General features: G+C 41.9%; 5 protein-coding genes across 5 annotated transcripts; 2 read left to right on the top strand and 3 right to left on the bottom strand.

The window, feature by feature from the left end:
* Nucleotides 1-3,349: 3,349 nt before the first annotated feature.
* On the bottom strand, nucleotides 3,350-5,081 carry LOC131264359 (acetylcholine receptor subunit delta-like). The gene is made up of 7 exons (XM_058266663.1): nucleotides 5,066-5,081; nucleotides 4,564-4,706; nucleotides 4,453-4,497; nucleotides 4,258-4,367; nucleotides 4,171-4,199; nucleotides 3,648-3,749; nucleotides 3,350-3,537 (listed from the first exon to the last, which is right to left on the bottom strand). The coding sequence occupies exons 1-7, from the start codon at nucleotides 5,079-5,081 to the stop codon at nucleotides 3,350-3,352; spliced, it is 633 nt and encodes a 210-aa protein (XP_058122646.1).
* Nucleotides 5,082-5,507: 426 nt separating this feature from the next.
* LOC131265711 (2-phosphoxylose phosphatase 1) lies at nucleotides 5,508-7,753 on the bottom strand. The gene is made up of 2 exons (XM_058268013.1): nucleotides 7,660-7,753; nucleotides 5,508-7,578 (listed from the first exon to the last, which is right to left on the bottom strand). Exons 1-2 carry the CDS (start codon nucleotides 7,751-7,753, stop codon nucleotides 5,882-5,884), a joined length of 1,791 nt encoding a protein of 596 aa, XP_058123996.1. The 3' UTR covers nucleotides 5,508-5,881.
* A 1,296-nt stretch (nucleotides 7,754-9,049) lies between these two features.
* LOC131262055 (tudor and KH domain-containing protein homolog) lies at nucleotides 9,050-12,229 on the top strand. The gene is made up of 3 exons (XM_058263968.1): nucleotides 9,050-9,197; nucleotides 10,002-11,293; nucleotides 11,361-12,229. Exons 2-3 carry the CDS (start codon nucleotides 10,048-10,050, stop codon nucleotides 11,786-11,788), a joined length of 1,674 nt encoding a protein of 557 aa, XP_058119951.1. The 5' UTR covers nucleotides 9,050-9,197; nucleotides 10,002-10,047; the 3' UTR covers nucleotides 11,789-12,229.
* A 3,385-nt stretch (nucleotides 12,230-15,614) lies between these two features.
* On the bottom strand, nucleotides 15,615-21,033 carry LOC131266684 (serine/threonine-protein phosphatase PP2A). Its single transcript, XM_058269289.1, has 5 exons — nucleotides 20,420-21,033; nucleotides 16,604-16,813; nucleotides 16,138-16,491; nucleotides 15,863-16,053; nucleotides 15,615-15,761 (listed from the first exon to the last, which is right to left on the bottom strand). The coding sequence occupies exons 1-5, from the start codon at nucleotides 20,519-20,521 to the stop codon at nucleotides 15,689-15,691; spliced, it is 930 nt and encodes a 309-aa protein (XP_058125272.1). The 5' UTR covers nucleotides 20,522-21,033; the 3' UTR covers nucleotides 15,615-15,688.
* A 667-nt stretch (nucleotides 21,034-21,700) lies between these two features.
* Nucleotides 21,701-23,972, top strand: LOC131266413 (small ribosomal subunit protein RACK1). Its single transcript, XM_058268925.1, has 3 exons — nucleotides 21,701-21,902; nucleotides 22,143-22,351; nucleotides 23,221-23,972. Exons 1-3 carry the CDS (start codon nucleotides 21,794-21,796, stop codon nucleotides 23,839-23,841), a joined length of 939 nt encoding a protein of 312 aa, XP_058124908.1. The 5' UTR covers nucleotides 21,701-21,793; the 3' UTR covers nucleotides 23,842-23,972.
* The last annotated feature ends 3,350 nt before the right edge of the window (nucleotides 23,973-27,322 follow it).

Below are 27,322 nucleotides of genomic sequence, written 5' to 3'. Positions count from 1 at the left end.
AAGTCGGCGCAACAGGGAGGTCGTTACTGTCGTTTTCGTTTTCATTCACAACCAATCTCGCGCTGGTGACGCGCCGGTAAGTGCACTGCAGGCCAGCCGCACTTACGGCATCCTCGGTGTACATGTACACGTGAACGCTGATGTGAGCATTGCGTCTCCCTCCCGCCCAGCAGTGTTAGTTTTGGGTGGACGACAGCAGCCCCTCGCCTGATCTAGCACCAAACATGCGTAAAGGCCCTCGGCAACTGGAGCCTATGACTCAATGGCAACGAGACGTTGGATTGGGAGGCCTAAGAGTATTTTGTCTAGCTTCTTCACTCCTACCGCTCGCCGAGATAGTCAGAATTTGGTTCCTGGTTGATACTCACAGTAATAGATCAGTGAAATGGACGGTAATTGAAATATTTCGCAATCGAACAGTAACAGTATTTCTTTCCGTCTCAAACAACACAAGGTTTCGATTCGTTAATAGTATTATTGTCGATGAATATATCATCTCAGCAGGTTCGTCGCTTAAGCTTGCAATGAAGTTTTTAGTTTTAGTTTAGAGACATCCCCAGCGTGCAAAAGCGTCATGCTTTCTCGTTTTCTTATTAACAATTGTCAATTAAACAGAACGAGAAAGCATAATGATTTTGCACGCGGAGTAAAATGTACCTTTGTTATTAATTTCTTAAAAAAGGCATAAAACGATTAATATATTTGAAATGAGCGAATGAAATGCTTTGCTTTTAAACGTGGCGAACAATACAGTGAACTAATAACTGTGCCTTCGAATTATTGACAAAACTCTGTCAGGAGGTTTCAGCTGCCATTTTGTTAATGATTGGCGATTTGTGATTTCGTCGTACAATTTATGGGTCTAAAAAAGTGCAATCATTTATTTGCTACAAATCCCAGCACTAGAGCAGAGATTTTCGCACCAGCTTCACCAACCCGCTGCGATCGCTTTCCTTTCCATTCAAAGCCCATCGATTGCTGAGCGGGTAATTAAACTGGTGCGTGCTAGCCATTTTTTTGGTTTTATGATTTCTGCTCAATTTTCCGGTGGAAAAGAAAATCCGACAATGCAGAAACGCAACCGCCTGAAAATGTTGCCCACCGATCAAATATTAATAATGGCTGCTGTGCAAATTGGACCGGGTTCGCATTTCTTCTTCCCAGATAGATTTTATTATTGCTGGTCTGTTGTTTCAACAGCCAAAAGTGTACCTGTTGCGCAATGCTGTTTAATCCTAATGCCGTCCATGAACGGCTTTGTTCAGAGTTGCAATATCGCCTAACGGTGGAAAAACGCCTTCAATCATAAAGTTAATAGCTTTACAATGACAAGAATACTATACCATTCCAACTATATGCAAAACAAATGTAGACATTTGTTTTTAGTTCTCTGAATCTTCTTTCAATCCACAGTTGGATTAAATTTAGAGATAAAAATTTATTCTACCATTACCCATAATCAATTAAACTAGTTTTGTTCTGTGATGTTTTTGAGCATATGTAATTTTGTGCATTGTTAAATACACGTCATTTCGGTGAACTTTTGAGAGACTAATTCAATTGCTTTTTACTGCATTTGGAAATGGGATGTCTGTTATATGTGGGGGAAAACTTTCCGTAAAACTCTGTCGCTTTTTTCCTGGACATGAACCTTACTGATCGTGTCAGCGACTATTAAGGAAGCACGGCATATTGCATAATGCATGGCGTTTCTACTCTGAAGGCATATTTTCGTTAGCATTGTGTGAATGCGTTGGTACATTGGAAATAATTGAAACAATATATTTTATTTATATTTTTGCCAAATAAATCATTTCCCTGAACTATGGATTTATATTACGTTAGTAATGAGTAATACCTAAAATCCTAGGGAGAGGATTCATCCTACGATCTTTACTTGTTGTTGATTTATTTTTATTTTATTTATTTATTAAGATATGACGAGCGTTGCCGTATTGTTAGAGCCATCATGCTCTAACTGACTTTTTTGTTCTTAGGGCATTTCCTCCCTATCATTAGGCCTTATCCCGGACGGTTACTTGTTGTTGATGTTGAAAGAATTACAGTTAAAATTAAAGTCATCCGGCCGGTCTGTGATGCAATCTTTGCCCGACTTTGCTTCCTCGTTAGGCGTTGTGCAATTTCGATTGATCAAACCAGGAGTCGAGAACTTCGAGCATGTTGATCGACTTTTCGATTTATATGATAATGTGTTTTTTCTGACCTTTGACATCGCTCACATTTACTCAAAAACCGAACCAAGAAATACATGTTATTCTTTTAAGGGATACATATTGCTCCATTCTTGGTACTCTTTTAATAACCTTTGAACATAAACAACATAACGTTACAAACTTCCACGGGATGATTGGAGTCCCTGATTTATTCACACATCATTAGTCAATAGAAGGATGGACATCTTCTTCTTCTTTTTCTTTTTGGCGTAACGACCTCTTGGTCATGCCTGCCCGTTAAGGGCTTACGAGACTTGTTTCCCTGTTGTACGTGGATAGTCGGTCCTCTCGTACAGGGGAGGGTCCGGTCTCGGTTGGGATTCGAACCCACGCCGTCGAGGTGGTGAGCCCCGGCCCTCATGGGCCGATTTTCTAACCGGCGCTACCGCTCGGCTGTCGCGGACCCCCGAAAGGAGATGGACATATTTATGAATTATTGAAAAAATAAGTTAATAAGAAATGCAGTAGACTAGTATTTTTAGTAAACAGGGTGGTAGATGGCTTTCAGTAAGTATTCGTTCACTTATAAATTTTCTCAAGAATGGCTATGATGTGTGATATTATATGGTACTACAATCATAAAAAGCATTCACTGGAAATTTTGCATGCCTCAATAAATATTTTTAACGGCTATTTATTTTCAGTAGTATTTCAGCTGAATGAATGTGCAATTTTGCATTATAAAATAATACGTAAAACACTCATAGCTGTCTGTTGATAAAAATGTCGAATAATTTCTAAATATTATTTGAATGGATATTTTACTTAAAACTATAATGATTTTTATTTTACTTTGGTCAAAAAGTTTGTAATTTAATTTATATTCGACGTTTCTCCTACAGCTACTATGCTATTCGTTCAATAGGAACACATTAAATTGGGATCAATTTTCTCATGCTTGACATGAATGTACACACAGAAAAGAACGATATAAGCTACTGTGGTTACCAGCAGGACTCCACGGTCAATGAGCTTTGCCAACAGCTGGCAATCCTGTCCTACCGACTTAGACGTTTTGCTAGTTCTTGCCATCTGAAAGTGAATAAAAGTGATTGGTAGCGACATTTTCTTTTGAAATCGTTTAAAAATAAGCAACGACCATTATAGGACTCGGTCTACACTACCTTATGGTCAAAATTCAGGTAGTCTGCATTCAGAATGAACTCCATAGCTCGATTTTTTGACATGTTGCCAATCCACTCATTAGTAATGGCTGAATCTTGAGCACTGTGCAACCATCGGTTGAACAGTGTTACAACAAACAAAATAAAGGTGATAATATAAGAGATAATCAAAACTTTTTCTGAAACCAAAAAAAATCAATAGAGAATCCGGTGTGGATACCATCCGTTGTTTTATCACCTGCTGGTACTGGTTCACGGTCCGTTAAAAACATATTCATCGTGCACACACCCAATAGTCCGTAGTGGCAGTATAGAGAAACAAGAAGTAAAACTAGTCGCTCGTGCATCATCGAACTTAGCCAGCAAATAAACAGGGTGAGCAGAACGATCACTGCAAATAAATGTATGTCAGGACCGCAATCAGCACAGCTTATGCTACACCTAGAGCTTACCAAGTATAGGCGAAAGGACGAAAACCACCGCATAATCTGCTTTACGTTGCATACTGAATTGGTATTCCTCTGCCATATTTTGCTCTTTACTCGGCACATTAATGGTAGTATGGTTGTGTGCAACTGACATCAGGCTCCAATCTCCATAGGGTGAATTTGGTTTCGCAGCTGAACATTGTAATTTCGACTGCATGGTGTTGGGACGGGTTTTACCTTCATTTTCCATGGAAATTCTCATTTTACATATTCTCGTATCATAGGGCCATCTTGATGCATCAAAACTACATGGCATCGCAATTGAGCAAAACGGAGAGCAAAGTATCATCCCGAAGTGGGTCAAACTGCAAGCCGAAATTTTACAGTTGGCTGCAACAGCTTTCGAGACAGAGCTGAAATTAAATATGCAATTATAAAAAGTCCATCAAGTCGGTTGGGTCACAAACTCACTTATCAAAGGTCATAATCTTTGGCATCCAAATTTCATCTTGTTTAAGTTTTAGCACAGTTATGTTGTACCACTCCGAAGCATTCCAACTCAAATGATCATCGATCCAAACCTACAAGATATGTAAAAATAGTCCATGTTGGGCTGGGTAAGAATGCACTTGCAATTTGTTTCCTTTCTTGGAATTTATCACTTACCAATCCATGGTCCGTGAAAACTAACATTCTATGGACATAGTCAATCTGTGAAAAGTAGAAATGACCGTTAAATTGATACTTCGATACTTTTTTTAGCAACATGCCACTTACCAAATGCATCGCCCTTATTGTGAAGTACGTTGTCACATTTAATACGTCAGTAGGGGGTTCTTTCGCGTTATAGCCATTGCAAAAAAGATGTTTCTTCAGTGCCTGTTCCTGATTGCTTGGATCCTTATCACATATGATACCAGCTGTGTGAACGAAGTAATTTAAATCTGTTTGAGGCTACTATTTAATTCTCAATGAAGTGCAGTTTAGAAAGAATGTCCTACTTATTGGAGTTATAAAATAACAGAAAATGTTCACCACAACCAAGATTACCACTGCTTTCATTGTTTCGAATTTGCATCTGAAACCAAATGCTGTCACGCTGAAAAACTATCGCAAGCACAAAACTTTTCTCACATTACTAGACTGGTTGCCCAAGCATCGGCTAATAAACTGCGATTATTGGTTCTTTCTGACCGATGCAATCGCTGTTTTATAGTTCGCTATGCACTACAGAGGCGGACGTAATTACATGTTCTTGTGTTTCGCAGAACTTACATACCAATGACGCAAATCATAGAATATCCTGATCCAGAATTTAAAATTACTGTGATAAAGCTCTCCACGAACGCTCGTGATATCCAGAGGTATTGAATTTCAAAATAACTTTGTAGTACGGAGCATTGTTTTATCGCCGCGTAGTTTGATGAACCCCGTTAACTCAGCAACTTTAATCATGTGCGCTGGAATAGTACAAAAAAAAATGTAGAAATATTGTAGATTATTTAAAACCAATGTCTACTTCTTTACATTTCTACGAGTATGTTACAATGGGATGATCTAACTAACGAAACTCTTATTAACAATTTTATTTTTCATTTATCAATGAAACCTCATCTTCATCATGTCATCAAGATGTTAAAAACTATAAACAAACTAATAAAATAGTTTAAAAGTCTATTGACCGTCAGCATTTGCTTCCGGATGTCTTTTTATTTATATTTAGTCACAATATTTCGTGAAACATTCATCATAGCTACAATACAATACAACAGTAAAGGGACAGTTTGGCCCTGGCTTCATTGATATGTGTCGATTTTTACTAAATTCAGTTCTCCTTTTCGTGCATCTTCGATAAATAAAACTCTAACTTATCTCCACCAAGATTAGCTTATAAAATTACCGAAACAGATTAAATCCTAAATAAACACATGTGTGATTCTACTTGAGCAAGCGCTTTGCTACTGCAAACAAATTAAACCAAGCATATTCCTTTATCGGTGTTTTTGCTTTTTCTGGTTTTATATCACAGGTTAACAGTTATCTTCTTGTAAACATAATTGGCGGCAAAATATTACTTTGTTCAGGGAAGTCATGTCTAGAAATAGCCATCTTGTTTCGTTTGCGCCAAGCAGGCATCCTTGTAGTTGGAAGCGTTTAGCGAAAAAAAGTAGTCATCGTGGATGAACCGTATGATGTTTTCGATCGGACAAAGATGGCCGCGACCACCCCGAATACCACGTGGAACGTTCAGGCTCTTGCCGCTTTCACAAACGTCGATTGTGTTCGTGACGTCACGTCCGTTATAGACTAGGCGGAAGTAGTACTGCGTATCCTTGTCGCTTTTGTACACCTCGAAAGCCATCCGGGACGCGTACGGAATGAACGGGTTATCAAGCTGCACGCCCAGCGAAGCTATTAGATACTCGAACGTTTTATCGTGGCCCGAGTAGAGCACAAACTTCACGCGATCGCCGGAAATCATTTTCAGCATGTTCGCGACGATGTTGCGCAGCAGTCCGTACGATCGAAGTAATCCCTGCTGGCGCATCGTGGAGCTGTAGAGTTCCTTCATACCCGCCCAGTGGATGTACGACATGAGGGCGAGAACGTGACTCTTCTCGACGCAGCCCTCGATTTCCGGCTCCTGTTCGGTGGCATCAAGATCGTCCGGTTGCTCCGTGTTGACCGGAGGTCCAGCCACTCCGCCGAGCGCACTCTCATCCTGGTCGATGTTGATGACATCAAAGCCGAGCGGGTCCTGCGTGGAGCTCCCAACCTTCGTGCCGTACCGGTGTCCATCGGCTACATGCACGTTCGTGCGTATCTTGCGACACGGCAAAGGAGCAGCGTGACAAATGTGCGCCAGCAGCGCGTCCCGTATTTCCAGCGGGTTCACCTGCTGGCCTGCGGCAAGCGGATTTTGCAACAGCGCAGCCCCGATCCACTGCGCTATCGCACCGATGGCGGGATGTTTTGCCAGGTGGCCGTTCATCTCGTTCGCCAGCATTTTCTTTAGCTTTTCCGCCTGCGGGCAGGCGCAATCCGAGAAGCAGTAGGACAAACTGTGGCTCTCCTGTATTTGGAGTGCAAGCCACTTCTCCGCTGGCAGCACACCGAAAAGGAGCGCCATGGCCGACTGGAACGTGCGCCGGTATCGCGTGGAGTAGATCACAACATCGTCGATCGTGTACTGACTTCCCGGCGTCGGGTTTGTGACGCCCTCCGAGGCGTTCAACGGCGTGGTACGTAATGTGCTTATCGGGACCCGCGTATTTAGGCCCAAGGCGGTCGCGTATGTCTGTCGAATGATATCACCAACGTGCAGCATTTGTGCGATGCCCTTGTGCGTTAGCTGGGCCAGCAGGCACAGCTTGGAGGCGGCCGGTAGCAGTGGGAAACCATGAAAGGGGCCCGTTTTCATCCAGTGTCCGCCGGTCGTACTGCTCGTTGTACTGTTTTGCAGAAAGCTGACGTATCTTGCTAGGGCCGGATCGTTTTCGTAGCCGCAATCTACTTCACCGATGCCTCGCACATGTGCCATCGGACCACGGTCGCCATGGCGTATCAATAACAGCACCCCCTCTAGAGACCACCCTTCCAGTGAGCCGCCCTCTTCACCGGCGACGATAACAAATGGATGAGCACAGTCGGTCTGGTTGATTTCCTTTGCTCGTATCCTTTCCATGGGGTCAACATCGTCCGACAGGTATGCATTCGATTTACGATATCCGTAACCTTTGGCGGTGAGTAGGTTGTTGCTGTTTTCTATGGAGCCGATGTACTTATACATTCCTGTGTAGTAAATTGATAGAATTCGTTAGTGTCGACTGTCAACCATTATGCAGTGTAATTTATAGTTCACATAATACTCACCTGCTATCAATAGAAATATCCATATGCTCAATATCAAATAACAGTACAAAGTGCGATGCTGCAACGAAAACCTTGCAACCTCTTTTAGCAACATTTTTGCGCTTTTAGCGTTCGGGATTTTTTAGTTAGTTTAGATGCCTTTTCAATCTATCGTAACACCTTTTTTCACATGATAAACAAACCTTTCTTGTCACTTATTTGTTGATTTTTCTACGCTATATTCGTGCGACTGCGCAACGATAACGCCATGCTTCCTTCAAGTTCAATTTGAACGAACCACGTGGCAGTTGAAATAAACATAAACTCGGTGGTTTTCACGATTTTGCTGGAGTTTGCCTAAACTAAATAGGGTTTTCCAGATGTTCACACACTTGTGTGCATAAAACAATTCAGAAAAACGACTCATATTGCTTATTCATCACGAATTTCATTTCATTCATTTCATTTTTCTTGTTTAAATTTAAGTTTCGCTCATAAGTCATTCATCATTTTATTCAACGTAAATGTTATTTTGTATGTTGCAGGCTGCAAACACTAAAACTAGGATTACAAAATAAACTCGCAAATAGTCGAACAACAACATTTGACCAATAGAATTTAAATTTGATGTTTAGAAATTGTACCAACCAAAGTCAATCAACAGATAGGTCGCAGCATACCATGTAACGAGCCGAAAACCACCCGCTCGGGTCAAAGCTATTTTTTGATCCGCCATTGTTGTGACAGTTGGTTGAAAAAGTGTTTACAAATATACTTGCATACACAAGGGAGATCGCCGCCAAAATCTTTGCGAAATAGGTAATTGGTAATTCTAGATCACAGTGTCCATGGTCTCGCGGATAGAAATTGCTCTTCTGTGTGAAGTCATGGGATATGGATCCTTTTGCTTTGCCTTTCTCCATAACATATTTCGAACGCCTCAATTCCTTGTTCTGTTGATGAAACATACCAAATTTTCACTTTCCTGGATGCTCGTGAGAGGCAAACAAAATTTCAACCAACTGTCAAACATTTTCTCACGGCTTTTCCCGATAGAACGATCGTTACTTGGTATGCTGCGACCTCTTTTCCATTGACTTTGATATTCATCAACTATATGATTCCTGTGGCAGCAAATCGTTTTGATTGCAATTGTAAGCAATACTCATGTATTGTGAATCAACTGGCGATTCTCAACTCAAAATTGATCCATTTTCGGTCTCAGTACCAGCAAGGTAAAGAGACATGCAAAGCTGTGCCAATCCAACCCCTTGAAGCACGTATTGCTTCGTTTCAGTAGCCTTATTTACAAACAAGTTGTCAGTTTCGCTGTGTCTAGCATGGACCAACCTGTTGAAGCTATTCAAGAATGAAAGAATCAAAATAACTGTAGTTGCCGTGCAAGAAGTCATAAGTGCACGGTGCGGTAGTGCAAGTGTTTTGTTTTCACTTCCTTCCGACAGCATAACGAAACGAAACGTGCGAGATGTGATTTCTCCCGGCAAATCTCCGACTAACTACGCACGAAAATCGCATAAAAAGAGTATAGGTTGAAGCAGGTAATTCAAAATATAGAAATTAGACGCCGGCGAGCCCGTGGTCGTCGAAATGCCTAGCACCATGACATTTGCAAGTGTACTTCGTAGAGTAAATATTTCAAGGCCGCACGAGTTACATTCTGGTTTCATGGTCAAACAAAACCCAAAATATGTACGAATCATTAATTGGAAAGACAAGTGCGTTATTTAAATGTGTATTATGTAGAAGAGAAATATTTTACCTCACCACGTGCATAAATACCATTTATATGCTTCCAAACCATCTTGAAATCATGAGATCAAACTGATCTCAATAAGTATTGCTCATTGCATAATGTAAGCGTTACAGCTTGGTCAATTTACACAAGGTTCGAAAAGCGATTTATTTATCTACTTACCCACCAGCCGCTTATTCGTTATGTCATAAATCTATTATTAGCCAGATGGCCTATACACCGGTGATCTGTCCCGTGCCTTCGCGAGAGATGGGTTGTGCTTTGCGCACTTGTTTGACCGTCCTGTGTGATGTGTAGCATTTTGGCGCGGCTAGAACACTCATCCACATCTTTTCGCATGATTCGTTTCAATAAGCAACGTTTCGATCGATTGCACCGGTTTAAATATCACGCTCAACAGCTTCAGTTTCATTTTTCGAAAGGGTTATCGTTGCATTTACTTTTGCGGAACCATTGATGGTAGTCTTACTTTTTCAGGCAACCAACGCAGAGTAGGCATCGTCGTACTTTGCCGGGACTTTGACGTCAGTTGGTGCTATCTATTTTTGCAGTGTGTCTCAAGAGTTTTTGTTTTCTGATAATTTTCCAGAATTTAACCCACCTGTCGTGAAGCGAATTCTACTCGACACACCAACATGAAGTCATCGGTTGCGGCACTACCATTCATTCTGGGACTATCGCTGCTGGGAGCCGGTGGCGCCTACCTGTACATGGTGCTGAAAAAACGGCGTCCTTCTTCAGGCGATGATACGGTGGATTTCGTCAGTAAAACGGTGGCCAAGCAGCAGGAGTCATGCGCGGTGGAATTGGTGATATCAAATAAGCTCATCCCCCTGGTAGTAGGGCGCAAGGGATACACGCTAAAGCACATTCAGCAAACCACTGGAACGAGTATCAATTTCAGCGAACGAGATGAATCTAGTCAGCTGTGTCGAATCGAAGGACCCTCCCAAACGGCAGTTCAAAAGGCACAGGAGATGGTTCAGAAGGAAACGGCAAGGCCCATTACAATAACGGAGGCATTTGTAGTCCCTCAGGCAGCGTGCGGAAAACTACTGGGCCGTTGTGGGGATGAGTTGCAGGAAATCTGCCGTAAGTCGATGGCCAAAGTATGGCTCGAGGGCCGCGCTAGAAACGATAGCGACCGGCGCGTTATGATAACTGGAACGCAAGCACAAATTGAAGTTGCCAAGGATCTCATCTCGCAAAAGGTGAAGGAGGACATCGAGTATCGAAATACCCATCCGGAGGCTAACAGACAGGCACGTGAACCACGCATACGGACTCCACCTTCAAGCTCGGCCCCGACACCGCCTCCGAACATGACGGTCATAGAATCTACTCCATCTCCGAAACCATCTGGCGAAAAGCTAGGCATACCAGCGTACGGTTCAGGCCATATGGAAGTGTATGTGTCAGCGATAGTGTCACCTAGTAAGTTCTTTGTACAGTTGGTGGGCCCACAGTCGGCCGAATTAGACGCTTTGGTCGGCAATATGACGGAATACTACATCCAAAGCCAGAATCGTGAGCTACACACACTACGCAAGTTTCACCTGGGCCAAATCGTGGCGGCCGAATTCAACGCCGACAACAAGTGGTATCGCGCGGAAGTGTGCGCTGTCCTTCCCAACGAATACAAACCCGGGGAGGTGGTCCTCGATCTGTACTTTGTAGACTATGGCGACAATCAGTATACGAATACGAACGAAGTGTACGAACTACGACCAGACTTTTTGGCTTTGCGTTTCCAGGCCATAGAGTGCTTCTTGGCGAGGGTGGAACCATTCCACATCCAGCCTGCACCAGCAGCATCGACAGAAGCGACTGACGACGAGTGGGATCCTGTTGCAGTCAGTCGATTTGAGGAGCTAACCCATGGTAATAAAATAGCAAATTTCATCTGTTTTATTGTTCTTTTACATTTGTTTTGCTTTCTTTTCACCAGTGGCCCAGTGGAAAAAGATAGTTTCAAAAATCGTTACCTACCGGAACGGAAAGAGCGCCCTACCGGGACGAGAAACATCTCCCATTCCTGGCGTGGAACTGTTCGATATGGCACCGAACGGCACGGATCAAATCAACATCGCACAGCAGCTAGTAAAGGAAGGCTTGGCGCGAGCAAGCGTAACGTCCGACGAGCTTACGAGAAGTCAACTGTTCCGATTGGGACTAACGAATGGAACCAGCGACACAGCCAGTTCCTCGCAATCATCGAGCGTCGATAAGTTCGATGGTGGAAGTACGTCCAGCAGTGCGTCTGCCTCGACCGTCATATCAAACGGCATGCAGGTCAATTTGAAACCGAACATTGTCACGCAGGATAAGCAAAGCAGCTCCATCGAATTCAGAAGTCTCGCAAACGGAACGTACTAAAAGTAACCAAGCTAAGGAAGCATCCTGTACCACGAGCATAATGTATTTTATCGAGAGTGATTTTTAGGAACAACGTGGCAAACACTTATACCATTACCTTTTCTTTTGCAAGAGCGAGGCAATGATGCATTGCATTTGTTTTACTTTTACTCGCGAATAAACTTGCCTTGTTCCGAATACTAGATTCTAAATAGGATATCCATGTTAAACAGACATCAAACTATATATTTTTAACCTTGTTATAGTAAGTTTTAATATTTTCCAACCCCAGACATATTATGCAAATATCTGTATGTAGCCGCAGAATAAACAAAAGCGCAACCCAAGGGCAATTGATTAAAAGAAGTAAAATTGTCTTGCACGTTGTAATAATATTTATGGTCAAACTGCAGTGTTATACTCATATAGACTAAACTACGAGATAACGTTGTATGCTGAGGTTTTTGAAAATAAACTATGTAAATATTTGCATCTAGGTAAAAGACAATTTTGTCAGAAATCTAGTGACCGTGGAAACATAAATAGAAGTGAGTAAAAAATATATAAATATATGTTATTTACCAAGACAGAAACAAAGATGGAAAAATTAAGTGTAAAGTATTTGGTTTGTTTGAAGGCTATGAGCTAAAATTTGGTTGGTGTATAGTAGTTTGCAATCAACAGAAGTAGCGTTTCTTTGATAGTCGTGCTGGTGCAACAGTTACTTAGTCTTGTAGATGGTAGAATTGATACTTGAATCATTTGTATAATCACTATACTCTTGGTGCAACTAGTATTTTAGTTTTGTAAAAGGGTTATGGCAAATTGGAATTGCGTTATCAATTTTAATTAAAGATAAATGTTGACTTACTTGATCACTTAAGGAGCTACAATAAAAGTATAATTTTACAACTTACCTTTCTAAATGTTTCGGAACTAAAAGCAATGCAGTGACGTAATGCAAGTGCAACAATAACATTTGGTGGTTGTCGATCGATACGGTATGCAATCGAGTTATGCTTTCCTTACCGCATCTAATCGAATTTAATTGAAATTTTCTTTTCCATACTTTCTCTTCGGTACTTGTCGCATTTGTTTCTTTTTTTTTTTTTTGTATAAATTACAACCGAGCATTGTAAATCCGTACCATTCAGCTGCGAATCGTTGAAAAGAAAAGGTTGAAATGCAGTTTAAGTGGTTTATCATTCTACTTGCAACATTACTAACGCTATGCGACGCGATAATTGTTCGTGATGATGGTAAGTAAATCTATTTGCGATAAAACAGCTTTCCAAATTAATCAATACCAACTTTTAACTTCATCTACAGATTTTTATAGCAAACAAGAACAAACAGCTATCGATCGACGTGCGCCTCCTTTGAACTTCCACGAGGTTGATGCCTTTGGCGACGATTTTGTGGATTTCGGCTCCCAAACGGGCCCGCTGGGGGCATTTTCGTGGCACGCCAATTTCCCTATTGAAGACCAGGGTGAAAAGAAGTGAAAAAAAAATCTCAAAAAGAACGAAACGAAAATAAACACGCCAAGTTTTTCCTAGAAGACATGCTTCTGATTTTTATTATTTAAAACGTAAATTTTATTAATTTTCCTGTCACATTATCCATTCGGTTATTGACACGAGGACTGCATGAATGGATTGGTATGTCTGGAGTTGTATTTTTGTCTATGTGCTGTGGTTTATTAGTTGATTATTTGTTTTTTTTCTTCATTACCAACGTGGCGCTCACTAGTGCATTCGACATGTTTTTGGCTTAGGATAAAGTAAACTCGCATAAGCAAACCCTACTCCCTCCCGGTATTCCGATTTCCATGGCCTATTCTGTTTCGCATTATATTGCCATTAGATAGTATTATTTATGCGCATCCAGCTGTCGTAGGTTGTGGCCTTCTTGGTTCATTTCGATTATTCGGTGCCTTACAAACTGATGCCAGTTTTTTATGAACGCCATTTCTTTTTCATCTGCTTCCCGCGCCCTTCGCCTTTAAGGAGAACTTTAAAGGACTGCAGCAACCCGTGCTGAAAAAACAAATTATTATCTTTACAAGTTTCCTACGCTGTATCGCTGCCGTGGATTTGCATCATTTCGTAACTATATGTTTATGCAAACAGTAATAGCTTAAAGGTTCGCAATTTGACCGTGGAATGGTCCAACTATTAATAAAGAAATAATGCCAACTCAATGATGCTGATTTCGGGAACGCCAAGCCACACACCGATCGTCACACACGTCAGAATAAGGAACAGAGAAGCGCTGCTTTTGTATGGTTTTCGTTTGTTACGTTTTTTTTATTGTTGCAAGTGTTTCGAAGCATTCCATTAAAAGTTCTTCTAAAGAAAATGTTTACCTTGCGCTCGATCGACAGATGATCGTTTATATCCTTCCACTGCTTCGTACAGAAACGACTGCTGTTCCTAAGCAGCAAACATGATGCAAGTTTACGCTCTTCATATACTGTACTTCTTCAAGTAGCACTTTTACAATAATTCACTCCTTCCCTCCGTCTATATCTCGTATAGTGTACTTATTGGGGACATTAATGGCGATACGCCGGAACATTTGAAAGGAAAAAATCACACCCTACATACCTAAACTAGGAAAAAGGTTTACCTCCATCATGGCCTTTCTTTCGCAGCTGAACCAAAGCTTGTAGCAACTCAACTTTTCATCGCAAGAAAGAAGAATATGGTCTAATGAAATTTTAGCGGGCCTTTGTTACATCACTTCATTAGGGTCGGGTTTTCGTTTATTTTTGCACATGAAAATCGATCAGTTCAACATGATCATCTAGCAAGGGTCGATCAAAACGGGCAAAGGCCACATCATACGTGTTTCATTTACCGAGTTGAAGGTTGTTCGCGAAAATATTTTAGATCCCCTGTGACGCCCAGCGCCCCAACATTAAAGGCAATGTGCCACGAAGTAACAGACCGGGGAGGTGATACTGAGCTAAAGCAAGGAAAAGATAGAGCCTTAAAGTAGGTTTCATATGTTTTTCTTTTTCAATACTTCTCCAGCATACAACGATACTATCTCTCTCTCTCTCTCCTCTCTCTTGTTCGTCGTTTCTCGCGCACATTTTCAGACGGATACATACTTCTGGTTTTCCGCTACGGTTCTACCGGATACCTCGTTTGTTTTTCCTTTAAATACTACATACCACCGCATTTTTTCTCCACCTCCACGTGCGCACTAAACGTTCCACTACCGACAGCAAACAGAGGATCCTTGCAATTACTTCTTAGGTGAGGGTGATTGAACAGCGCCAACACGTCAAACAGCGCACGATCGGTCGACTTCGGGTGATCGAAATGCACCAACATCGTGTGACTATTTCGATTCGGAATTCGGTTAATAATCTCTCGCAAGCGTGTTCACTCAGGACGAATAACGACTTTCCCCATGGAAACAACCACACGGTCGGTGCGCAAAAATTGAGATGTACTAAATAATCTTTCCGATCAGTGTATACGGAAGTCCTCTCCTGGCCCCCCCCGGGACAGACACTATGCCATCGGTTGGAGAGCAGGAGATCGGCGTGCGTGTTTATTCGATGGTGTAATCATTTTTCCTTTTTGCTCCGCAATAGTTAATCCTGCAGTGGTTTTTCTGTTGATCCTTGCTTTGTTGTTAAATAATATTTTTTTGACTTTATTATTTAATATTTTTTTTATTATTATGCATAATTTTGTTGTTTTAATGTGATTTAACGTGTGTCTGTTAATCCCCCTTTTGCTGACAGCGTCGCCACTGATGTTTTCCTTTTTTATTACTGTCTAACTTGTTGCTTCTTGTTGTATTTATCGCTTCCCTGTCTGTCTGTCTGTCTGTCTGTATCTGACCGACCACCACATTATTCTCAGGCTAATTTATCAGCATCATAGCATATGAAGTTTGTGTTTAAAGGAAATAATCTGGCGTTCTTCTGGTCACATGCGGTTCACCACGGCGCGGAGCGGGATCAAATTGTAGGCTAAATGGAATGGAGAGTTACAAAAAAACAAAAATATTGGAAGAATTATAAATATGCTCAAATGTACTGCTAAACTACGTAGGTCCAGTTACGATACTCACAATGAAAACTTTAGGGCATCGTCTAATTCCATCAATGCAGCCTGGTTGCCACAACGGTAGCAGTAATTAGGCGCAGAGAATATTGTGACCACGTTGCGATCGTGGCACCAGTTATACCCTTCCATGACCAATTGATGCGCTCTAGATACTAATGTCAGACCGTTTGTGTGGTTGAACAGCTCAGAAATATCCTGCAATAGGTATACGAGAGAGGCACGTTTGTATTGTTTTCACACTGAATCGCCACACTTTCCTTTGATCGTCCAAAAGCTTACCTGCCCAAATGTGTATCCTGCTCCTCGCGGCGATATGCCCCAGCCGCCCCGGTCATCCGGATCGGACCAGAGCAGGTCGCACATGGGACCTTCGTGTGGCACCTCCTGAAGTCTATCGAGTGCTCGGATGTGGTCGAGCGTGTCAATCGACGGGCTAAGCCCTCCGTGCAGGCAGAAGATCTGTCCGTCGACCAGCGCCGTCAGTGGCAAGTAGTCGAATAGATCCGTAAAGAATTTCCAAACGTTCGGATTGCCGTACTTTCGCAGACACTCATCGTAGAAACCGTACACTTGAGTAATTTGCCGGGACTCGTGGTTGCCACGCAGAATCGTGATTCTTTCACGGTATCGGACCTTTAGTTAAACATAAACAAACAAAAAAACAAAGCAAATATAATGTCAGAATGCTGTGGGAAAGCGTGCCAATTCTATCAGCTTTCATCTTTCTGGTGCGATCGTTAATTACCTTCAATGCTACCAAGAGCGTTACGGTCTCCACCGAGTAATACCCACGATCGACGTAATCACCCATGAACAGATAATTAGTATCCGGCGATCGTCCGCCTATCCGAAACAGCTCCATCAGATCGTGGAACTGCCCGTGCACGTCGCCGCACACTGTGACGGGGCATTTCACTTCCTGAACGTTGGATTCCTTCGAAAGAATTTCCTTCGCCTAGTTTCGAGACAATAGAATAAGAAAACAAAAGTGTAAATAAAGTTATTATTCTTGATAAGAAATGGAGATCGGCTCAATCGTAAGCATAATTGAATATATTAGCAATGAAACGGAATAGAACCAATAATTGGTTTCAGATAACAATGATATCAATAAGCACAAGTGACTCACTTGTGCTCAACAGCAATCACAAAAAAGGTGAAAATAAAAACATTTAATCTGTTATCAACCGTGTTTCCGCTACGCACTGTAAGCACTGATACGTACGTACACAGATGATAAACTCTACTGACGTAGAAGATATCATGATGGTCAACAAGGCACTTGATAATATAATTTAACCATGAATACATGTATATCTTTAATATTCCCGATTCAACGTATGAGTCACGGGAATTGATGAAAACCGTACATAATATGAATACGAAATAGCTGATTCCAAAAAATGGAAAATATACTAAATCCGTTTTCCACGCAATTTAAAAAACAATAATAATATCCTTTTTATCATACAGACACCATAAAGTGCCACCACATCATCAACTAACGGATGATTGAATGATCTGAACCTCATCAAACTGCTTCCAAGCTTCAGAACAAACCATCGATTGCATGTGACGGAATGTAAATTTTCCAACGACCGTCATTCCTAGGAAAGAAGTTATGCTGCTGGGTACCTACGCCACCCTCAGCCAATAAAAGCCACCACGTTTCTTTCGCACGATAGAATTGAACTGCGTGAGTTTTCTTGGGGCAATAAAAAAAATATATAGGGTACAGGGGTGTGTATGCACCACCCCATGTCGAATACCCCAAACCCTATTGCTCATATTTTATTTACTCTGTACTACACGTATCCACGTTTAACGGCAAAACGTTCGATTCCAACCGTAGTACAGGTACAATTTATTCCTTTCTTGACAGGCATTTCCGCAGACAGCGTAAGTCGAAGCACAAAATGTGTCCTTCGTCCTTCGAGTGAGACTTCTAAGGTCAATGTTAATATATGACCACCCGACAGGAATCGGATAGCAAACCCCTTTGGGTATGTATTCATAGTGTTCTACTAAACTAGTAAAACGTGGGAAAAATATTTTTTAATTCAGTTTAATCTTTGTTAACATATCTAGTTAAATCACTTCATACATGTTACAGATCATACTGTGGACGAAAGTGTATTATAGGGTGATGTTATTAAAAGTATTATTTGACCATAAGACTCATGAAAAACAATACCTTCACAAGTACATTGCTGGAGGTCAGCAAGGATTAAATGGGCAACCAAAAATGTATTTTGGGAAAACCCACCCATCCATCACCTCATATCTGACATGTGTGGAAATAGTAACACACCATGTGTGTGCCAGACCAGAACTAGACTATCGAACGTGCATCACTGCATTCACAAGTGATGTCAGCAGTACTATGTCCTTAGGTCCCTGCGGCCAAGGCAGTGTGCCAATGACATTTGAACTGGCATTCATTCAATCGTTCACCCCATTCATCCTCCCGAATGTGAAGGCGGAGATAACCAAAGACGCTGGTAGTTCTCATTACAAACTCTCTGGTAACGTCATAATACGGTGCACGTGCTATTGAACAAACTGATTGTAAATTCGAATCGAAAAATAAGACGACGAGTTTTTGTCCCTCGGAAACTCGGAACACTTACAAGGCTGTAGGGCAAACCTTAACTATAATTGCAATATAGTATTGGCCTCTTCAACCGGAAGAATATACATATTTGTCACCGTTCATTCAACTGCCCGGATGGATGGATTCCTTTGACCACCGGTTCCGTAAGGGGACATGGTAAGGCGGAAGATGTGTGTGTGTGTGGTGCGTCGGCTTTTGAACGGAAGAGTAGCGTTACTTGCGCCAGTGCCAAGATCTTGAACCGCAGACGAGAGTCCACAGTTTCCCGGTTGTTTCGTGTGTCTAAACATCTACACACCGATGGCCAATAGTCGGCACGGTATAGGTTACGGGGCCTAAAAATAGATTCTCTGGCTGAAGGCAAATGAAACAGAGCGAGCTATTTTTTTCTTAGTGTTTTGCTCGTTTAGCAGATGCAATATTTTGTTTGAGGCTGTATCGGTAGTCAAACTTCCTGTCCGATTGGTTTTCGCGTATTTTGGAGGGAGCAAAGTGCGTTCTGCGGTGCTCGAAAAACTTTCAGCTTTTTAATTTCTTTGCTTGCAACCTATAAGTTTTTGAAAGAAAACAATAAATTATTGAACATTGCCATGACAAAAGGACAGTTTAAGCAATGATATATATCTAACTATTATATTTTTGTCATTGAGTTCCCTACTTTTGTCTCGATTCGGTCAAGAAGATGTGTGTCGGTGGAATGCCTATAGGTTGTAACCCACGAGTAAAAAACCTGATTGAGCCACCATAGATAAGATAACAAACATTTGGTTGAACTCTGTATCTATTTCACGTTCCACTTACGGTGGTCTATATCTATCCGCAAAATTACGCTTGCGGCTTTGTTCAAACACAAGAAACACCTTCTTTGCGAAAATTGATCCAGTTTGTTCAAGCTGGATATAATTAACGTACCTTTGCAAGAAATTTCAAATTTGCATTTTGATAATTGTAAATTTAATACATACAAACACATCATCATCAGCATCGTCATCATCGTTGTCATCACGTTAATTCAACGGCGCAATGACTCATACTTGAATTTTTATCGTGTCGGTGGGTTTAAAACATGCAAACCTGCTACCATCATCATTACCCCTAGCAATACAACACATAGGTAAACTAATCATTTATCATCCCCTGTTTTGTCTGAAACCGCACCACAATGACAGAAACTTTTTTCTCGCAAATACCCCTACCGAGCGACCAACCATCCATTTTCATTTCCCTCGTGACCACCAAATGCGAAATGTACTTTGCACCAAAAAATAAATAAATTACTTTAACGATACTTCTTGTGTAAGCCATCGTTAGAAACCCACAGCTTCCGATTGGGGAAGTTTTAGAAAAAAACAAAATCAAGAATAAACATTTTTATCGCGTAAACGATTTGTTTATCGGTATTTCATACTAGAAAAGGGTAATTTTTTCCTGCATTCGTCGGAGGTGCCGTTAAATTGCAATACTTGTTCAACGCCTTCTACACCTCTCCCACTCTTTCGTCAACGTCACTCCCTTGGGGTGTACAAGGGGCCTTTTCGCCTTATCGATCTTCCCATCCCTCTTTGGCCTGTTTGCGATTGATGATGTTCTTGATCTCTGAAGGACGTCGGATTACATGGTACGATTATTTTGCACTGATACTACACGAGTGAGTCGATTTTCCGGCTGCGGGGGGAATGGTCGACGAGTTACCAGGAACCCCTTTCTCCGTTCACCAATGCCATGTACGAAATACGAAAATCTCAGCGACTATCCTTTTTCTTCTTACGGAAGGAGGGGTGGGGGAAAATGTTGGAAACACTTGCGGGGTCGTTGAATTAAAATCTGTTTTCCAGCATCGCAATGGTCAGTGCAAATTTGCTTCATGAATGAGCCAATTCATCGGCTATGGTTCGCTCCGTTAGCTGCTGGTTTAGAAAACGTCGTCACCGTTTCTCGTTTGCCTACCTTATCACACAGAGTTTTCACTTGCGATTCGGTTAATTGTTTGCACTCGTTCAGTTGTTCAATCCATTGGTCCAAATCCTTTAGCGTAGCCTTGTCCTCCATGCTGTTCGGTATGCTAAATCGGTAGAGTGAACCCCAGCCACGCGTTTAGCACAAATTTGCAACTGATTCGGCCGTCTTTGCACTTAAAATCATGCGAATTTCGGATGATTCAAACTTTCGATCGACTCCAATGAAGCACACTTCTAACAAAATGGCCGCGGCGTTGTAGAAAGAAGTATCGACCGACAAAACTCGAGACTCTCACTTCAACTATGTCGACTCGATGCACGGTACGCAATGTTTTGCTCTTTCCACGAACACGCTTCTTTCTCCCTCTGGCATGCACGTCGTTTGACACAAGCCGCTCCTGATGCCTCTTCTGTTTCACACGCTGCGTTTACCGAGAATTGTATATTTTCACCGTTTTGCACTGCCACCAAACAGAATCGCTTTGCTGATTGTTTGCCGAAATCAGTCCGTATTTATCTTTTTCCACCTTTGTACGGCACGTAATCGATCCCAAATTAGCACACCGGTTGCACAGCTCCTTTACACCGATGCGGCCGGTTTGAATGTTCATTAAAGAGTGTTGAGATCATCGGTATCTCTTGAAAATAAAATATTCTGCGCAGCTCATGTTTATACCACCAGATTTGCCACTCCCTGTAGGACGACTGACCTTTCGTATCCATTTCTGAAATTAAGCATAATTTTAAGAAACATTTTAGAAGGTTTTAATCGCATATTTATCTTAACGTTCACTTTTTAATTGAAGAACAACTGCAAAATACCTCCGACAGTAATATTATTTGAGCAAAAAAGTCTGAAAACGGCACAAAAAGAAATGGAGGAAGGAAAAACTATCCAATATTGAATGTCGACATTTGGATTTTTGTTTATACCCCCTCGTTGAACAGTCTCAACATCATATCCATAAGGTTGTTCCATCAGTTTTAACTTTTTTAAACGCTAATTTATGTGTATTTTGGTTTAGTGTATCTAATATTAAGTCGCCAATAATTATGACTCTGTCGAAGACTTGGAAAAGAAAACAAATGATCGACAAGATCGATTTATTTTAACATACTGTTCAACCCTGGTATAATTACTCATCAAACAAGAAAATTATTACCAAGCTGTGATTCAGTCGCGTGAAAAAGGCTCGTTTCGCTTCGATTAATGAACCTTGGTCATAAGCGGAAATATTTGACGTAAACATTTGTGACAGTCACACGTCCGCAAGTTCTTTTCTTCGCAAACTCCAAGCGAGCTACACGCGTATATCGCCTCGTTGCGAATTTGCCCGTAAACTGTTAATTGCAAATCCCCAAAATGTCTGAAACTCTGCAGCTTCGCGGCCAACTTCTTGGCCATACCGGATGGGTCACTCAAATCGCCACGAATCCGAAGTATCCGGATATGATCCTGTCTTCGTCTCGTGGTAAGTATCCGACTATCGTAGAAAACGTGTTGAAACATGGCGGACGGCAGTGTCTTGTGTCGGCTTTAAAAGAAAAATCTTGTCTCTCATACGTGATTACATTCCCATTAAAACAACAAGAGGAGATGTGAAGAACCATTTTTCGCAATATTCTACCGCATATTTGAGCTATTTTTTGCCGCATTCTCGTGTTTATTCGATAGTCCAATGGTTCCTAACCTCACTTTACTCTTCCTTCAGACAAGACACTTATCGTGTGGAAGCTGACTCGTGACGAATCGAGCTACGGAATCCCGCAGAAGCGTCTGTACGGACACTCGCATTTCATCTCCGACGTAGTGCTGTCCTCGGATGGAAACTATGCTCTGTCCGGATCGTGGGACAAGACTCTGCGTCTGTGGGATTTGGCTGCCGGAGTATCGACTCGCCGATTCGAAGACCATACTAAGGTGTGACCATTATTATCCTGAAAACGCCTGCTGCGGCAGGCGAAACGAGCAAACACGTTTAATCATAACGGTTCATTCGGAACCGAAATGAAATTGGCTAGGAGCTTTTTGGTCAGTGCCTACTAGGGTAACTATGAGTTACTTAGTTACTCCAGAAGTCACTGCATATACCTGCAAGATTCCACGCAGATAATTGGATTGGATTTAAGTATCCATTTGCGTTGAACCTTTTCAGGCGGTAAAGCTAGGGCCGAAGGTCGATTCGTGACAGCGCCTACGCGAGGCAGAAGATAAAGATTTGGTTTTCAAATATGCGCCAATGCGTGGCAGAAGAAATCTTAGTGCGTGGAATGGATCCCGATCGCCCGAAATCGTGATTTAGAGTCATCCGATAATTCTACTTTCAATGTACCAGTGACGTAAAGCGTTGTGTTTCGGTGGTACGCGATAGTATTTTTGTATGTAGAACGACTGGATGGGTCGATTCAATCGCTCACGATGGTAATCAATAGGTACATGATTTGATGATCGTAATTGAAAGGCATTGTTGTAAAATTTAGAGAAGAAAACAATTCGTGCGAAACAAACAACTTACGTACACATAGATAATACGCACAACCCAGCTCCGTGCAATTCGAAAAATCCATGAATAGCATGGCGTTCTTTCTTAGAGCGTGCAAGAGAAAAGTCCTCTCGATAGAACAATACTTTTCTTTCCAAGCCCCATATGGTAGGGAGGAGCCACATTTTGTTGAGAGACATTATTTAAATTGTACGAAGTTGTTTGTTTTGTAACGAATATAACACATCTCTTTCCATCGGGACAATCGCAGTGAAATAGTTCATTAACACATCCTTTCTTCTCACAGGATGTGCTCTCCGTTGCGTTCTCGGTTGACAACCGTCAAATTGTGTCCGGCTCGCGCGACAAGACGATCAAGCTGTGGAACACTCTGGCCGAGTGCAAGTACACCATCCAGGAGGACGGACACTCCGATTGGGTATCGTGCGTGCGTTTCTCGCCGAACCACACCAACCCAATCATCGTGTCGGCTGGCTGGGATCGCGTGGTGAAGGTCTGGAACTTGGCCAACTGCAAGCTGAAGATTGACCATCTCGGCCACAACGGATACCTCAACTCGGTGTCCGTTTCGCCGGACGGTTCTCTCTGCACGTCGGGTGGCAAGGATTGCCGCGCCTTCCTGTGGGATCTGAACGATGGCAAGCATCTGCACACGCTCGAGCACAACGAGGTCATCAATGCTCTGTGCTTCTCGCCTAACCGCTACTGGTTGTGCGTCGCCTACGGACCGTCGATCAAGATCTGGGATCTTGCCTCCAAGACGATGGTTCAGGAGCTGAAGACGGCCAAGAACGGTGACCCGCCACAGTGCTTGTCGCTGGCCTGGTCCACCGACGGACAAACCCTGTATGCCGGTTATTCCGACAACGTAATCCGCGTGTGGCAGGTGTCGGTTTCTGCTCGCTAAGGTGGTAACGGGAATGATGAAACGGAACCTCTAGCGGTTCTTATTCTTCTGCTCCTGGGAGAAAGAAGTGCTATGATAAGATGTTTCTTTGTTCAAGAAAGAACGAAATATAAAGAAATGTAAAAATTTAACTATTATTGGTAGGGTATTCTTATAGCTGCTATGACATTGTAGAATTAGGTGTAAATAAGATTCTTGCTAGCTTTATGGAACTTGCTATATCAGGTAGGTTTTAACATTTAATAATAAAAAATTCTAACAAAAAATATTTCAAAATTGTACTTTATATTGCTGTGGCCAATACGCTACAACATTGTTCTTTCGTTCAGAACATATCCATCCTTCTCTGTCTTTATTTCGTAATCTGATCAGCATGTATCATCATGATTAACATCTAAATTTATAAAATTCCATGCTGCAAATGTGGGCTTGGAATGATACCACCTTGGAATATCTCATATATGACCCAGTGAATGTGCTTTCTAGTTACGTTAATAATATGAATCAGACAAATAATTTGGGAACACTCTGTTGTACTCATCCCTATTATCACAGTTAAAACTACTAGGATTACAACGAACCAATCGTAATTGTGGTCACCGATTCATTTTACTTTCAACCGATCACGAGTTCTTCAATCCAACAGCCTATGAACACAACAGTAGTTGGAACAGCATTTAGAAAATGTTATCTTCATCCAGAATAGTGGAAAGATGAGTCTACATTCATTTAATTGAACAGTTTCTTTTTTCGTATTGAAAATATTCAAACCTACTTATGCATGAATTTTACAATATGTAAATATCTTGATCAAAACTCGCTCACCTTCAGCTTCACCTTGGTTTTGGAAATGTACACCACTTCCAGGATTGGGCTGGAATTTGATTGATCCAATCTGGATTGGAAATGAAATTGGCAGTTTCAAACCAGTTCGAATCATCCGTAAAAACACACCAACGATTGGCAACAAGAAGAAGAAGAAACTAGTGATGGGGAAACTAGTGAGGGATTCAGTGAATCCCTACAGGGATTTGAATCGAAAGATTCTGAGATTCGGATCTTCGAATCCGAGTCCCAACCCGTTATATCATTCGTACCGACCAAATTTACCGATTTTTCGTATTATTTGTTCCTTTAACAATTGTACAATCAATGGTTCAATTGATCCAAAGGCTAAATCGAGCTTTTGAATGGTCCCCAGGACCATCTGGATCGCTATCGCTATCCGCTCCCAGGGGGAGCTGTTTCATTTCAGTTCCGAGGAAACTACCCACCACTATGCGCACAATTTGAGAGAGAAAAGAGAACTGAAAATTCTCTCGCAACATCGCAAAATCTCTCTTTCGAAGAGAAAGATTGCGCATCGGGACCTTTCGAACTCTGCCGGCCTGGGATTGTATGAAAATGACATTTGCAGGTTTTCGAAGAGTTTCGGTCGACCGGGCCATGTTTACAATGTGTCGCAGTATTAATTTCTCCAAAACTGGAAACGATGGATAAGTCTTTACTTCCACAAAGTTGTTGGTCTGCAAAAGACCTTTCGTTTGAGGGGTCTGTCGTAAAAATCGGTCCACAGAATCAAAAGTTATTGGCAAATTAGCTGTTTCTGCCATTTTCTCATACAAAATCATTTCGCAAAAACTAAGTAGCCTGGACAATCTAACTATCGTTAAAGTTGTGTGTCTTGAGCAGACCTTTCATTTGAGGGGTCAATCGTGAAAATCGGTTCAAAGAATCAAAAGTTATTGGCAATTTGGCAAATGTTTGCCTAAATGGCTGTTCGAAGTATTGGGTACCTTGTTCCGGTCGAACCGGTAGATTTCCAAAGCTTTTCGAAAAATAAACTTTCTCAAAAACTAGAAAATATAGAATGATCTATTGTTAAACAAAGTTGTGTGTCTTGAGCAAGCCTTTCATTTAAGGGGTCACATGTACAAATCGGTTCAGTAATTGTAAAATTATTAACAAATTAGTTATTTCAGCAGAAAATACCAACCAAGGTTTCTGCACCTACGCCTCAGAATTTCATAAACTAAGAATTACGGAAGAGTCTTTGTTACAGAGAATTATATATCTTCAAAAGACCTTTCATTTAAGGGGTCTGGCGCTAAAATTGGTTAAGCCACTAAAAAGTTATTGAGAAATTAGTTGCTTTAGCCATTATTTCCAATTGTGGCCAAGGTTTTTGAAGCTTGTTGATGCAATAACCGTGGCGCGCAGCTTGGTTTGTAGTGGTGGGTAAACCAAATCCCTAAATCCGAATCCGAATCCAAGAAACGGTCGGAACAGTCCAAGCAGCGGATAGTGTTCCAAAGGAACTGTGGTCTTTGTGTACAAAATTTTGAAAGGCCTGGTACCAACTGTTAGGACCATGGTCTAATGTAATACTCTGGTCAAATACTGTAGAGTATTTTGTCATATCGTCTAAAGAAAAATACAAGAAACCTTTGACAGTCCAGTTAATGTTGTTTGCGTGCTTAATGTAGAACGGCCGTTGTGTTGTGGAGTGCTATTGCGGTTGTGGCGATTGTGTTGGTGTTAAGTAAAATTTTGCGTGATTTGAGCGCACATGAAGGCAGATTTGAAAGGATGCTGCTCACTGGTACGGTTATCTGGCCGTCGGCGGTCGGGAGTACTACGACCGGAAGGTGCTGTCTCGGTTTCTTAGACTACTGAAGATGGCCAAAGATCCCGCGTTGCATATTGCTATTGGTCAAGTGTTTGTGTTCACGTTGCAGGGTCTTCCAAAATGCGAAACGCTCGACGGAACAGTAGGGCAATGTGGACAACGAAACGCTGTCTTGCTTTTTGATCAAGCTAGTGAAGCAGGTGAATGAAGCACATGCCTATCTGAAGCAGGCTTGTGCTATCTGGTTGCCGTCGAAAAGTGCAGAAAGTTGCAGCCGATACTCAGTTGTCCGAGAAAGGAAAATTGTCAGTGCTCGTCGTTTTCCCTTTGTTTATAAACAATATTTGACACTTGAGGGGGGTCCGCGACAGCCGAGCGGTAGCGCCAGTTAGAAAATCGGCCCACGAACGCCGGGGCTCACCACCTCGACGGCGTAGGTTCGAATCCCAGCCGAGACCGGACCCCCTCCCCTGTACGAGAGGACTGACTATCCACGTACACATAGGGTAAAAAGTCTCGTAAGCCCTTAACGGGCAGGCATGACCAAGAGGTCGTTACGCCAAGAAGAAGACACTTGAGTATAATCAATATGGTGGACATTAAATCCCCTATTCGATAACTGTATTAATTAACCGTGCAGTTTAGGATCAAGTCAGAATCGAATCAAATCGAGTCACAAACCAATCAAATCTGATCGAATACTTATCGAATCAAATCTTTAGAATCCGTCAAAAGGGATTCGAATCTTTGCAATCCGTCTAGGGATCGAATCTTCCGAATCCCGTTCTGCCAACACTACGATAAACCTTTGAACCTCCAAGTGGTGATTAGCAACAAGAGGCAGACGTGGAA

This window comes from Anopheles coustani, chromosome 2 (genome assembly GCF_943734705.1).
Source record: "Anopheles coustani chromosome 2, idAnoCousDA_361_x.2, whole genome shotgun sequence".
NCBI classification, from domain to species: Eukaryota; Metazoa; Arthropoda; class Insecta; order Diptera; family Culicidae; genus Anopheles; species Anopheles coustani.
This window is presented reverse-complemented; position numbering and strand designations above follow the sequence as displayed.

Bases quoted from the DNA above. Each gene is read 5' to 3' on its own strand.
- LOC131264359 (XM_058266663.1), bottom strand. The intron at 4,200-4,257 runs GTGAGTTTGTGA...ATTTAATTTCAG, and splicing joins AAGATTATGACCTTTGATAA to CTCTGTCTCGAAAGCTGTTG. The intron at 3,750-4,170 runs GTAAAATTTCGG...ATTTATTTGCAG, and splicing joins GAAAGCTGTTGCAGCCAACT to TGATCGTTCTGCTCACCCTG.
- LOC131265711 (XM_058268013.1), bottom strand. From the start codon at position 7,753: ATGTTGCTAAAAGAGGTTGCAAGGTTTTCGTTGCAGCATCGCACTTTG. The intron at 7,579-7,659 runs GTGAGTATTATG...TTTACTACACAG, and splicing joins GATATTTCTATTGATAGCAG to GAATGTATAAGTACATCGGC.
- LOC131262055 (XM_058263968.1), top strand. From the start codon at position 10,048: ATGAAGTCATCGGTTGCGGCACTACCATTCATTCTGGGACTATCGCTG. The intron at 11,294-11,360 runs GTAATAAAATAG...TCTTTTCACCAG, and splicing joins ATTTGAGGAGCTAACCCATG to TGGCCCAGTGGAAAAAGATA.
- LOC131266684 (XM_058269289.1), bottom strand. From the start codon at position 20,521: ATGGAGGACAAGGCTACGCTAAAGGATTTGGACCAATGGATTGAACAA. The intron at 16,814-20,419 runs GTAGGCAAACGA...TCTCGAAACTAG, and splicing joins TGAAAACTCTGTGTGATAAG to GCGAAGGAAATTCTTTCGAA. The intron at 16,054-16,137 runs GTAAGCTTTTGG...TACCTATTGCAG, and splicing joins CAGGATACACATTTGGGCAG to GATATTTCTGAGCTGTTCAA.
- LOC131266413 (XM_058268925.1), top strand. From the start codon at position 21,794: ATGTCTGAAACTCTGCAGCTTCGCGGCCAACTTCTTGGCCATACCGGA. The intron at 21,903-22,142 runs GTAAGTATCCGA...CTCTTCCTTCAG, and splicing joins GATCCTGTCTTCGTCTCGTG to ACAAGACACTTATCGTGTGG. The intron at 22,352-23,220 runs GTGTGACCATTA...TTCTTCTCACAG, and splicing joins GATTCGAAGACCATACTAAG to GATGTGCTCTCCGTTGCGTT.